Source organism: Phlebotomus papatasi, chromosome 1 (genome assembly GCF_024763615.1).
Source record: "Phlebotomus papatasi isolate M1 chromosome 1, Ppap_2.1, whole genome shotgun sequence".
In the NCBI taxonomy this organism is placed as follows: domain Eukaryota; kingdom Metazoa; phylum Arthropoda; class Insecta; order Diptera; family Psychodidae; genus Phlebotomus; species Phlebotomus papatasi.
Window position 1 is genome coordinate 25,069,211 of NC_077222.1, and position 14,575 is coordinate 25,083,785.

The 14,575-nt window shown below is 37.0% G+C and overlaps 1 protein-coding gene across 1 annotated transcript; it reads right to left on the reverse strand.

The window, feature by feature from the left end:
- Positions 1 to 2,484: 2,484 nt before the first annotated feature.
- Positions 2,485 to 11,721, reverse strand: LOC129798309 (endochitinase). Its single transcript, XM_055841407.1, has 8 exons — positions 11,635 to 11,721; positions 11,510 to 11,569; positions 11,279 to 11,442; positions 10,531 to 11,043; positions 6,344 to 6,835; positions 5,610 to 5,699; positions 3,021 to 3,239; positions 2,485 to 2,961 (listed from the first exon to the last, which is right to left on the reverse strand). The coding sequence occupies exons 1-8, from the start codon at positions 11,636 to 11,638 to the stop codon at positions 2,791 to 2,793; spliced, it is 1,713 nt and encodes a 570-aa protein (XP_055697382.1). The 5' UTR covers positions 11,639 to 11,721; the 3' UTR covers positions 2,485 to 2,790.
- Between the last annotated feature and the right edge of the window lie 2,854 nt (positions 11,722 to 14,575).

Sequence of the window (14,575 nt, forward strand, 5' to 3'; positions counted from 1 at the left end):
GGTGTTACAAGTTGAACAATTCGCCGGTACAAGTTGGACGTGGCTTTTTCTTGATAAATACAGTACAAAATTTGTTTTTAAGCACAAGGAACCAAATTATAAAACTAAAGCAATAAAATTATACAAATAAAAATGAAGAAGGGAAAGTGCCCATGCTTGGTACCATTAAGGAAGCTTCGTAATGACTAAATTTTTCCTATGTTTTTCAATAAACGTGACTCACCAATATATTTTAAAAACTGGCGACTTTCCCATACTTTTAAAAATTGGTTGTAATGAGTCACATATGTAATGTAAAAGATAGAAAATTTAGTCATTACGAAGTTTCCAATGTTATCAAGCATGGGCACTTTCCCCTTTTAAATTTATCAAGAAAAAAAGCCCTCTCCAATTTGTACAATTGTCCAACTTGTACCACTTTACCCTATTGTAGCATGACTATGTTTCGTGGCATTATCTTTGGTCCAAATTAACATTAAAATGCTTAATTCGGATGTGTTACCACCTTCGCTGTACACTTCGTTATCCGGGTGACAGCTGCCAAACACTGGCGGTTGATGTATTCAAAATTATTTTTACTAAACATGAAGCTTCTCCAGAGTGAATTAAAGTATTATTATCATTGTATCGAAGTTTTTAATACATAATTGTGATAAAAAAATGAAACATAAGCACACCATGAAGAAAATTCTCTTGTTCTTTGTCAGACAGAAAATAAATTCACACAGCACAAAATAGAAAAACCGTTGATCATTCAAAAAACCTAAATGTCATTTTGTCCTCCAGTCAGCCGGATAATGCTCAGTCGAGTGTATTTTCTACGCTCAGTCCGTTCCGATAACCTTTTGTTTCGCTCGATGGCACATTGCTTCACTATGCATCATCATCATCATCATCATTTTCAACCGGTTATCCCTATTATGTCGAAAATATACAGATGCCTGATCCTCGAGAATACTTAGCTCGAAAAATTTGGCGGTAAAAGATCAGCCCAAATTATCATACACTGAGGATTTAGTATCAAGGATAAGCGTTCTTTACGTAAATTTTTATTAAATGTGCACATTTTGACTGCAGAAAGGTTTATTAATTGCAATATCAATGCATTTTTCAAACAGACAGGAACACTTGCGTACCGTGAGGGGAAAGCTGCATTAACAGATTGGGAAGCCAAATTATATCACAATATATCTCAATTTTATTTAAAAATAGGTGAAAAATACCAATTTCAAAGGTGCCCCAGTTTTAAAGGTGCCCCAATTCCTCTTACTCCCTATGTTTTTTAATCCAACTGACATGTCGAAAAATACCCAAAAATACCCAAAATGAAGCTTTTTATTTTTAGCACTGGCGCTGATGTCGCTAAACCTCGAAAATTTCACTAGACCTCGTGAATTTATAATCTCAGCCTGATCCTCCAAATTTTGAGCTGATCCTTGAGTGTATCGACACCAATCCCCATTTCTGAGCTGATCCCTTAGCCGATCCCTGTGTCTATTTTAGGATTTAGGGTCGTGATCCTATGACATCCAATTTGGCAACCCACGCCTGTTGACTCTCCGCCACTAGGTGAAGGTGTTCGGGTTCAATTTCAAGGCACTCCAAGGCAACATCCTGAATTTGTTTCAGCCACCTTGTTCTATGTCTGACCTGAGGTCGACACCTCCTCAAAATGGCTTTCATAGCTTTTCTGGGGAATTTTTTTCTATTCATGTGCTGAACATGGCCATACCATTGAAATTGTTATCTCTCAACCCAAAGAAGCAAGTCCTCGATTCTTAGCTCCTTATGATCGGTTATGTTCCTCACTCGATCTCGGCGAGTGATTCCCCTAACGAGTGAAAGTTATTTTGCCCTCTAAATAGTCCGAAAAATTAATTATTTTTGGGACACCAGTGTCCCATTGATTCTTAAATGGTTGAACGACTGGAGGTATCATATCTCGGCAGCGTTTCGCTAAGCAGAACTTCAATTTAAAAGAAGAAAATTAAATGGTTAAACGGTTTCGGTTCAAAGACGCATCGTTTTATCATTGGGGTATCTATGTATGGGGAAGGCTTTCAGGCTTCGCACATACTCTAGTTTTGAACACTTCATATTCTTCCCATATTTCTTTTATTACACAGACTTATTTTTTCCTGGTAATTTGTTCCTGAAAAAAATCCTGAAATGTGTTTTTTCCCGGGTTCTAACCCAGAGTGTGTGCGAAACCGCAAAGCCGTAACTTATTTTCAAAGAGATGGAAAAATGTGTATCGAGCGCGGGCTGATATTTTGAATATATTATTTTTCGATTTTCGTCTGATTATTTCATATTTCTTTAGGCAATTTTTTAAAGTTATTAGAATTAATTTCGAATATAGATACAAGCAGGAAAGCACCCATAGGTTAATAAATATCACACTGAGATAGTTCTACACAAAAGATACCGATGAGAAAATGTTTGTGGGGGCATCACAATCCAGACCATGAGAAATAAATGCTGTTTGTATTACATATTTAAAAATAACTTTATTTTCTCAGACTTGTTTCAATGTCAATTTGTTATAAATTACTGAATATTGTTATCGCGGTTAATTGTTTAAGTAAAATACAATTTCTATATATAAAAAAATTAAATTTGAACTGCAAAATTTTCTTATTCAGATACAAACCTGTTAATTTTTGTCTAAAGACTATCTGGCATGTAACTTAATCTGGCTGATCTCTGATTCAAAAAACGAAACTTGTAACATAATTATTTTGCTTGTTAGTGCAAAAATATCTGTATAGATTGATTGCATTTTTTGTATTATTCAGTCAAATTCTCAGACTGAGGCTTCTTCCGTTCTGCCAGAACTTTTCTTGTACATTCGGTCTGTCTCACATTATCTGGCCAGTCGCAGACATTGGTCAATGTATTGAAGACGGTACCTTCGCGACAACTGAACTCAAGCGGTTTTCCATGATCACAGCGATAGTACTGAAATTTACAAGATCTTTAGGATCAAGACTTTAAGATTAAATGATGGTTCTTGTAACCTTTTCGCAGTCTTGATGGGGAACATAATCGTTTCCTTCGCAATCAATATCTGCCTCCGGAGAATCAGGAGATGATTCATTGCTAGCTCCTTCGGTAGGAGCTGGAGGTTGAGGTTCAGGCTGATCGTCTTGCTCCTTATTATCCTCCATGTCCTCGACATTCTCCTCCGAAATGGGTCTTTCAGGTTTCCTAGTTGTAATTACCCTGGTCGTGGTTTCCTGTATTAGAGAAAAATCGATCATATCCATCAGGGATTGTCACTCAGACAGAAAAGATAAATGCCGATGATCATTGTGTAAGAGTTGAGAAAAACGTGGGATTGAGGAAAATGCCGTTTAGATCTTACATTTGGCTCCTGTCCAAGTGCATCTGTTGGCTGTTTTTAATCTACAATATTACAGAATATTGCAAAAATAAACATCCAATGGATTCATTTGCAGAAATGTGACTTGCAATGGGCAATAATGCCAATTAACTGTGACTAGAATTTCTCACCTTTTCTTAAATGAAATTCTAAGAAGAGGCTGATTTATGGTCTAACGATTGAAACCGAGAAAACTTAAACTAATAGGGCGCTATTTAAACACTTCTAGAGTTGTAAAATTTGTCGTAAGCCTGCTGACCTAATAGTAATATAAATTCGAACCCGGGACATTTGCATCAGAAATCGAATGCTTCACCATTTAACCCTTTAAGTGCCCTATACCCTTGTCTTTAAGATTTTACGGTTGATGAATTATATTGCGAACTAATTTGTGGACGTGGAGTTGTCGGTACTTGGCTTGTAGGGACATCTTCTGGATTTACAAATGACTGAGTTAAAGGTGGTCCAGCCCATTCAGGTTGCAAAAATTCCCAAAGGATGTTTAACCCATTCCTTACCATGGTATTATACATCATACGAAAATTAAATGATTTTAGATTATTTATTCCAGGGAAATAATTATTAAAATTGCAGTCGGGAATGGATTTTTAGTTACTTTAGTCCTTCAATTACTTGGAAAAAATAGCCCGACAGAGATGGGAATACATGTTGTTGTTCTTTTCTCGCTTCGCGTGAAGTCATGCAAAAATTTTGCTCAAAATGGCGGACGGAAAATACGACATTCCGTCAAATTTGTTAAAATTGGCCTTCATCCTCTTTCCTGATTTGAATTTTGGTTGCCAATGTGTTTTCTTGGATAGTTACTCTATCTGAATTAATAGAGTTTGTAATGAATTAATGTACAGAATTTAAATTCAGTGACCGTTAAGACGCGTGTTTGAGGGCGGCTCCCAGCGCCCCCATAATGGATGAAATTTTTGTCTTTTCAAAAAATACATCTATTAATCTGTAGGAAACTAATCCCAAAATATGAACATTCTATCTCAAGTATTTCTGGTACATTGACTGAATGGGTTAATCGAGAGTCTAACGATTTTGGTTTACAAAACCCAACTAATAGGATACAATTCAAACGCTTCTAAGGTCAGAAAATTAATGATAGTCAAAAAGAGATTCGAACCCAAGACACTTTCACAAAAGAGCGGGTGCTTTACCTTTAACCCCGTGAGCAGCCCCATAACCCTGCGTCTTATCATTTATGGATTAGAATATTGAAAAGGGGTGTCAAAGCGTGCCAGGCTTTGCGAAATGCTCGAACTCGTAACTTAGATGCTATACCGCAAAAGTACTTTCGCTTCATTTACCGTTTACCGGTTCTCAACCGATTTGAACCGATTCACAAATCTCTCAAAAGATCACCCAAAATAGTTTTAAAAGTAATAGGATTAATTTTCAGATACAAATTTTTATCGGTTATGAACCGGTTCATTACTGATTCAAAACCTATTGGAACCTGTACAGTTTTATAAGAAATTCCAAGACCTTTCCAACGACCCCAAATATGACCCCATTTGCTTGATAAATGCGCTCTCTAGTGTCCTTTTAACCTTTGACCTTGAAAACACGTATTAGGAATAATTCATCGGTATTTTCGTATATAGACGGAATATTCGCCTGGGTAATCTCTAAAACATATCCAAAAATGAAAAAAATCGCACGATACGTTTTCGAGCATTCCCAGAAAAACATAGTTTTGGATTGGGTTGGGGGAAAATAAGGGGCATGTTAACGATCCTTTGGCCGACTTATGGGGGGGGGGGGGTCCCCCGAAGATTCCAAGTCTCTGTCTCTAACCGTTTGGCCTCTAGAGCTGGCGACAGCCGGACGGACAGACGTACAGACGGACACACAGTGTGACGACATTCCTCAGAAATCATCTGAAACGTGAAGATTTGTTGAGAAAAGTGGTATCTGGAAGGTGGGAATTTAGGGGGGTGAAAAAATCATGGTATTATATACTGGTCTCTCCGTAGAGTTCGAGCAGTAAAAAAGAAGTAAAATAGGTTTTGAGCTGTTTGCCCATGATTCTGTTATGTACCTCAAGCCAAACGGTTAGAGATATCGACAATGGGTCCTCAATGATTGACTGTATTCTTTTCATAATGCCGCAATATCAAAAATAAAAGCTTTCGAACATTTGGCGAATTCTACTTTGCTTTTGTTGTTGATTGAGTTTTAAATTTAAATTTTATTAAAGACTCACCTGAGGACGTGCAGTTGTTGGTCTTTGAGTTGTGGGGACATCTCCTGGTTCATCAACTGATTGGGTTGAAGGTGGTCTTGCCCATTCAGGCTACAAAAAATTTCCAAAAAATGTGTAATGAAAAATGAACAAGTTTCTTTTTAGCACTCTACTGTTCTCAAATCTCACGTGCTTCTACGTAATCGAGTTTTCTTTGTATTGATTCTTAACACGACTGTTTGATCGTTTTAGAACACGATTAAGATAGGTTTGAGGAGAACAGTCGAGACAAGAATCAACACAAAAGGAATGTCGATAATGTAGAAGCACTTAAGAACAGTATAGTGCTAAAAAAGGGTAATCCTTCTCCTGAATTTTTTTTTAGCAGTTTACTGTTCTCAAGTGCTTCTATAAAATCGACTTTTCTTTGTGTTGGTTCTTGTCATGACTATTTGGTGGTTTTAGAACAAGACGAGGCTGGGGAAAACAGTCGGGACAGAAACCAACACAAAGAAAAGTAGATAATGCAGATGTACTTGATAACAGCAAAGTACTAAAATATGTGTGTTATAAAAGGAGATATCCACCTCCTGAGTACATTTTAGCACTTTAATGTTCTCAAATGCGTCTTCATTTTTGACTTGTTTTTGTGATGCTTGCTGTTATGACTGTTTGGTGTTTTTGAAACACGATGAGAACTGGATAAACAGTCGATACAGAGAAAAGTACAGAAGCATTTGAGAACAGTAACCTACCGTAACAGTAGTGGCCCTTGTGGAAACCGGAACTGTGTAATCCTTCATGTTGTTAAAGAGAATCTTTCCAAGGACATTCTTTTCTCCACAGATCCCCCTAAAGTCATCCATATCAATAGCCCAAACCATCGCACCTCCATAGCCTTTAGACTTGATAAAGTCCATTTTGATTTGAACGGATTTAGGATCCTCATATCCAACCCATTGGGTTCCTTTGTAGGTATACGGCACCATTCCATGGGAATCCCACCTTGTCGTCCATCCTTTCTCCGGATCAGCAATTTCTGTGCAGATTTCGTAATAAGCCAGGAAACCTGTTGCATTGGTGTAAGGTCCAGGAGCCCCTCCTCCAGCTTCCTTGTTGATATAAGTTCCCAATTCGTAATTATTGTTTCCAGCACTTAATGTGTAAGTGCGACCATAGTAAGGAATTCCCACTACGAGCTTCTGAGCAGGACATCCTTTCTCCTCCCATAGACTCAAGCCGTCAGCCTGCAAGAGGCATTTTCAGACTATGAAACTCTGTATAACAATTATATACAATTTCCCACAAATATTTCATAATTACAAACAACTTTTAGTTGAAGCTTCTTGGGAGAAAAGAAACTTTGAGTAGAATCTTGAAAGTTTCTCTTGAACCTTTTGTGTATTCACTCCTTCCAAAATTCTTCTAGTTAAATATAGAGATATGCAGTGAGAAACTTGTTTCATACCGCATTCATCCGAATTTCAGAAATATTGTGACAAACTTTTCCTGCGACATATTAACATTCAGTGAAATGAATTGAAGTTGAGGGATGTTTGTTGCATTGTAAACCATGCAATAATTTTGAATTCATCATAAATAACTGAAACGAGTATGATGATTCTGGGTTTGAATAGCTGCCCAAAATGCGACAAATTCATAGCTTAGAAACTACTGTTGCCCTTTCATTTTATTACTAATCAAATGATGTCACATTTATATTAAAATTTAGTATACATGAAATGAAATCGATTTAAAATAATTTAATGATACTGACACAACATTTTATAGAGGAACTAAACCTTGCCGTAAAGAGAGTACGAGACAAGTACTATTATTGTTTTTTTTCACAGAAAAAAATAATTTTGTAAAAATGTTCGTAAATGTTTGTGAATTCGTATGGGGGAGTTACGAAATGCTCGTGAATCGTATAACCCACAAACATGTTCGTAAAAGTTTGTACTTTTTCACAGACATTGTTCGTAACATGATCACTCGACGAGCATTTTTTGTACTTTTATAAACATTTGTTCGTAAATGTTCGTAAACACACAAGAAATGTTCGTAAAATGTTGTCATTTGTTCGTAAATGTTTGTTTTTCTGTCGAACATTTACGAACAAATTACACAATTTTACGTACATTTTTTGTGTGTTTACGAACATTTACGAACAAATATTTGTAAAATATTTGTTTAGCTTTGGTTGAGACAGTTGCAGTGAATGTAGACTATCAGGATAATTGTACACAATTTCGCTCAGCTTGCAATTTCGGCCACTTCTGTTCTTCCTCAAATTTCCATATTTTTTTATGTTTTTACATACTCTACAGATTATAGGGGAAGTGCTCATAATTTTGGACAGTCTGCATATAAGCATCGATATCCTAAGTTTGAAGTGCGATATTTTCAATACTAATTGACTTTTTTTGTTACTCTCTTTTCAGAAGGATTGTTTAGAAACTTGGCAAGCTATTTATCATCTCATTTTTACTAAAATTAGTTTTAATACGTTTAAAAATGAATTGATATGTAGAGGTGAATTTGACTCTTATTTTGGACAACTTGGCTGTAAATTTGGACAGATAATCCGCCACAACAGGATGCCCATTGTTCTTCATTTTATGAACCAATCTTACCAAGTCCTCTTCCTGGTCATGTAAGGGAAACGTGGAATGTCACAAGAAGCCCGGAAACTTTCCATATCATTCATTAAAGTGAGTTGACTTCGATACTCCAAGTACGTGCAGATTCGCTCATTCCCTGACCTTTCCGGGAGCCTTTCAAGGCATTTCTCGCTACATCTCTTTCGTAGAGATGATGCTCCTTTGTTTCTCCAGGCATTTGTCCAACCTAGTCATCACAAAAGCTAAAACTTTACGAAATTTCGTGAGAAAAACACCTGTCCAAAATAAGAATCATCACCTAACTGGTGAATGTCTTAAAAAATTTCCCATTTTTCACACGAAAAATATAATTCACAAGGCAAATCTCACTTCAGATCAAATGTACAAATCATCAGTAACGTGAATCAACACAATATTCAATGAATATTCAATAATATCACTCAAAAACAGCGAACAAACTTTGTTAGTACTTCACCAAAACTAAATAAGACTGAAGTAAGCCACGAAGTTCTGTCATATTTCTCGTAATCAATTGCTCTCACTGAATTTTCAACAAAGCAATTTCAACTCAAATCATATTCAAATTTTAACGTATTTAGTGTTAAAATCTTCCAAAAAGAACAAATATTTAGATAGAATTCATTATTCATCAAATATTGGAATAAAAATCCATCATTTTAATCAATTTATTTTTAGTGTCCAATGTTATCCTCAAAGTGTCCAAAATAAGAAACTGGACAAAATTATGAGCATTTCCCCTACACTGTAAAAAATTAACAAAAAAAGTCGCTTAAATGAACGAGATGATGTGAAAAATACTTTCGAAGAATTCCGGAGAGGCAAGGATATATGAATGAACCAAGAACATTTTTCCAGTGACGGGATTCCTTACTCCCAAAATTCAACTCACAATCGAATTTTAAATTATTCCGAGTTGCAAGCACTTAAGTCCCATGTAAAGAATCTTAGCTACGATAAGCTTATCAGGGTTAATCTTTGTTGTACATGAGAGTAGCTGACTCATTCAGAGTAGATGATTCTACTCTAAATAATCTTGTCTACTGATAAGTAAGTTCAAAAAAGGTCCTTAAAAAAAACTGGTCCCAACGCAACGGATAAATTTTTAAAATTCTTAAATGAAAATTTAAGAAATATAGTTTAAATGTTGTCCTTATATATATACCCAAGAGCTTGAATTGCATTTTTTTATAGCGTTGTAAGAAAAATATTTGAAGGAAATATGGTGGTTTTTGTGTTCTCGTGACTTATGTAACAATGCAACACATTAAAAAACTAATACGGGCTTCAGACTTAACGCTTCGCCATATGGTTTAACTTCTCTAATTCCTAATCAGTATTATCAGTCAAGGCTTTCACTAAAGTTTTGATAGAATTTGATATTAAGGGAGAATGATTCAACACATTCGTAGAAACAATAACGCTGGCTTCTTTTTAATATTTTGAGATCCTTTGGAACTAAGTTAAACCTTTTAGTCTGAAGACTCTTTAAAAGTATGCGATATCTACTTAACCTATTCACATTTATCGCTTTAAAATTAGCGATTCCAGACAATTCAAAAGATTGTTACTTACTTCAGTACTTGAATAACATGGGAAAGATAGTCCGATATATGCAGAAATAGGTTTACTTTCGAACGTTTGACATAGTGTCGATTTTGATTATATTTTCCTTCATACATTTTCCTGATTTTAATTCTGAATGACAGATCCATTTCTTAGACAGTTACACTATAGAAACACATATTATTTTAATATGTTTAAGCTAAAGAATGTAAATTCGGTGACAGTTTTGCCGCATCTTTGATAATGCCATCCCGTATCGCTTTATTAATACTTCAAAATTCAAAGTTACATTTTACGCCAATTTGTTTGGGATACTTTACAACGATTAAAAGTGTGAAAAGAATTTATTTGGCTAATTTTTCTATTAAAAGATGATTAAATGAAAAAAATACGTAGAAAACAGTGTTGCCGTAAAATGCTACAATTTTTTATATGTGATTTGACATCAGAAATGAATAAATTCGTCGTGTTATTAGAAAAATTGTTAAAAGACGGTACTTGATTAAAACAAAAAATACAAATTTTATCTCAGCGAACCCCTTATTGGCTGAAGCTCTTGAGGTTTGTTTCGCTTTCGATTTTTTGATTTTAAAGATCTTTTTTTCCGATTTTGGTGCCCTTTTAATCTTAGTCCTTTGGTTTTTTTTGTGATTTGTTTTATCTCAAAAGAAGTTTCGTGGGCTTTCAAAATAGTAAGTAAAGTTCTTAAAGCATGGAAAAGTTGGATTACTTACAACATTGAGCTTCTCATAGGCCCACTGGTCGTGAGGTCTCTTGTGCAGGGCACTATGGACATCAGCAAATCCAGCCCAGTTTCCTCTGAGATCGTAGGTCATAGCATGAATTGCGTCGAGCATTTGACAAAGTTCAGGTACATGGTAGCCTTCATCCAAGCGGAATTTTGCAACAGGAACCGCCATGGTGATCTCCCATCCTTTTTTCTGGCGATCAAAAGCCCTTCTCAGCTCCTGGACGAAGAAGTAGAAGGTATTCTTGTCCCCAAAGCTACCTCCTCGATCCGCAGCTCCTGGATATTCCCAGTCCAGGTCAAAGCCATCAAATCCGTATTGATCCATGAACTGGATCACGCTCTGAATGAAGCTGCGCCTGCGATCTGCTGAAACTACCATTTGGGAATATTTTGAGCCACCTTCAGCCCATCCACCAACTGCTATTTGGGTTTTGAGATGGGGATACTTCTTCTTGAGAGCCGTGAAATTCCTGAATCCTCCACGGTCAACATCGAGCTGGAAAAGCAATCGAAACGATTGTGAATCAAATTTTAACTGATTTTCACTCATTAACGCGCAAAAATCACGCTTTGCAAATGTTTTTGCATGCAATTAAAATAAATTTGCATCTCTCAATTAATGCAATTAATACTGATGGAATCATAAATTTCACAATTAATTGGATAAAAAAAAGATCTTGCGTGATGGTCTTGACAGGTGTAGGGTGAGAAAGAGGTTTTTGCCAACTCACTTCTGGATCGATGACCAAGACTTTCCATGTCGAGTCATCGACACCAATAAAAGAGTAAATCACGTGGGTGCAGAGATCACCTGGAACATCATCAATCCCGTAGCTTCCGATGCCCTCGCGATAGATCGCCCAGTTGCTGAAGTAGCAAACAACTCGGGCGGGACCTTTAAGATATCCATTTAATTTTAAATTCAGAAATGATAAATTTTAGAGAATCACAAAATCCATCACCTTGAGCCAAAACGGAAGACACAAACGTGCCCAGAAGAAGCGACACGATCACCAAACGATCTACAAAGAATATTGAGGGTGAGAATGCATCGGGAATATTAATTAACGCACTATATTACTCCTACCCATCGCGATTAACACTCTTGAGCTCCAAACACAGCACTGATCATCCACAAACTGAAGAAGATTCTCCCTCGGACGCCAGTATTTATACCTCGCCACTTCCTCCGATAACTCGGGAATTCTCCATTGACTGGAGTCTCGATACATAAGCTGCAGTCCGGGGGTCAATAGCACAGTCAGTGCATTCTATGCTTAATCAATTTTAATCATTGATTATATTCCTTTACAATTAACATCAATGAAAAAATATTTACTCAAAATTTGATCATTATAAAAGAAGAAAGAAGAGTTTATTAAAAGAAAAATGCTGTTATGTATTACACGAGACTTTTATATTCAGAATTTTGTTGTTTCAAAAGAGAATTTTGAAACTGAAATAGCAATTTCTAAAATTTATTAACAGACTTTTTTTTAAATAACAAGAAAATAAATTTAAGGGCTAAAGTTGTCTCTAAACTAGAAGTTTAGCCTAGATCCTGAACATCTAAAAATCCTAAACAGAAGTCAATTTCATCCATTTCATCAGGTTTCCAGAATTTTTTTTTTTTTCTATATCCCCACCCATCCCTCTCTAATTCAGGTCTCAGGCTCTTGGCCTATCATGACCGAAAACCAACATGGTAGAACAATGTCACTAACTCGCAATCACTAACAAAAATAAATAAATAAATACATAAAATAAGAAAAATAAATGCATAAATAACATAAATCTGTACTATACACTTTTAAACACTCATGGGAGTGATACTGCCAGGATTCCTAGAAGTATTATATTTGGATGCCATTTCTCTTGACAAATCTGGCTATCATAATTAAAGGTCCAGTGAGCTTGCGCTCGAGACACAGTGCTAATATGTCCCTAACCTGGAGGCTAGGGGATATAGCACTGCATGAGGCCACAAGCTCTTCTCTGCCAACCACAAATCGCGGACACCTGAAGAGGACATGATGACTGTCCTCATATTCATTACAGCGCTCACATAATGGATGATCAGCTATATTTATCCTGTGTAAATGTACTCTTAATCCTACATGGTTCGAAATCAGTCGACTTACTATAACAATGGTCTCTCTATTCAGTTTACCTAGTCCCGCAAACCATGGTTGTACATTACACTCTGGTAAGATTGAATGACAATATCTGCCGAGTTCGTCCACGTGCCACGCCATTTTCCATTGACTTACACACTCCCATCTAGCAATGGTGAACCAATCTTCTGTTCTAGTCATTTCATCTTGGACAACTGAGGAACATGCTCCTTGTCTCGCTGCTTCGTCTGCCATATCGTTACCAATCACTCCTACATGCGATGGTACCCAGCAAATGCTCACAGATTTTTCCCACTGCCTAAGATCTTCAATTAACCCAGCAATTTCCCGATGCAGTAAGCCACCAACATTCTTGCCATTATAGTGTTTTATTGATAAAATGCTGGACAATGAATCTGACAGTATGCAAATCTGCTCGTGTTCTGTAGGGTGTTCAATAGCAAATCTGAGGGCCATTTTAATTGCTGTTAATTCTGCAGTAAAATTAGATGCATTATAATTCAAAGCGATACAGTCCTGTGATCTGGTTGTGACGTCCCAAATTCCCACACCAACACCTTGCTGTGATTTAGAGCCATCAGTGTATATCACACGGGCTGCCACTAAATTCTCATTATGAAGCATTTCGAAAACAAAAGAACTGGCCACAGAACTCCACATATCCTTGGGGAAGCCTCTTAGCTGCTCCCACACAGATATACTTACCACTGCATTAATCCTCTCATGGAAGACGCTATGCAAGTTCTCGGAACCATGCGTAGGGCTCCACCCTATTTCGTCCAAAGCCCCTACTATATGGGATAATGTGTACCGTGATCCTGTTTCTTGGAGTTGTCTGAGGTCTTCCCACAGATCTGGTTGACGCACCGCAGCCTTTATTAAAAATCTTTCGCCAAGTAAAATAAAACGCAGCTCCAATGGACAAATACCCGCCAAAACCTCCACTGTCATTGTGTGTGTTGACTTCATTAATCCAAAACATATACGTAAACAACGCCACTGGATTCGATAGAGTTTTATCATATGTCCCTTGGCTGCCGTTCTAAACACCAGGCATCCATATTCAAGCACAGATCTGATGGTTGTAACGTATATAGTTCTTAAGACCGCCGGGTGAGCTCCCCACCTTTGACCACATACTGCTCTTAAGAAGTTAATCCTTTTACTGCATGATGCTGTGATACTTCTTATATGGGCTGCCCATAAACATTTGCAATCAAATATTACACCAAGGTATTTGTATGATGTGACACCTTGCAGTACCCCATCGTTCCACTCCACTCTGATAACCGGAGGATTGTGCTTTCGAGTGAAAAGCACAAAAGCTGATTTTTGAATAGACAAGTTCAGGCCTTTAGTTTCCAAGAAATCCTGTACCGCTGAGCATGCTCTGGATAAAGAATTTTCAATCACACTGGGATCGGCATGGACTACACCTACGGCTATATCGTCCGCATATTGTAAAATAAAACAGTCATCAGGTATCACAGATTCGAGCTCCCGTACATAGAGGTTGTAACATAGGGGTGACAGCACCGATCCTTGGGGTAATCCTCTAAATCCTGTGCGAACGATTTGCACCCTGTTATTTTGATAGAAGTGTAGCCTTCTTTCTGTAAGCAGGCGACTAATCAGAAGTCCAATTTTCAAAGGAAGCCCATGTAACACGAGATCTCTGCAGAGTATATCCACTAAGATGTTATCGTAAGCTGATTTTACATCAAGAAACGCACATCCCAGCATTTTCTTTTTACTCCAAGCATATTGGATCTGCGTGTGTAGCTTCACTAAGCAGTTTTGGGTGCCCACGCCACTTTTAAAACTCATTTGTGATTTTGGGATCAAATCTTCCTGTTTGGCCCAACGATCTAGTCTACTCAAAAGTAGTTTTTC

Bases quoted from the DNA above. Each gene is read 5' to 3' on its own strand.
- LOC129798309 (XM_055841407.1), bottom strand. The intron at 5,700-6,343 runs GTAGGTTACTGT...AATTTTTTGTAG, and splicing joins CAAGGGCCACTACTGTTACG to CCTGAATGGGCAAGACCACC. The intron at 3,240-5,609 runs GTGAGTCTTTAA...TCTCTAATACAG, and splicing joins CAACAACTGCACGTCCTCAG to GAAACCACGACCAGGGTAAT.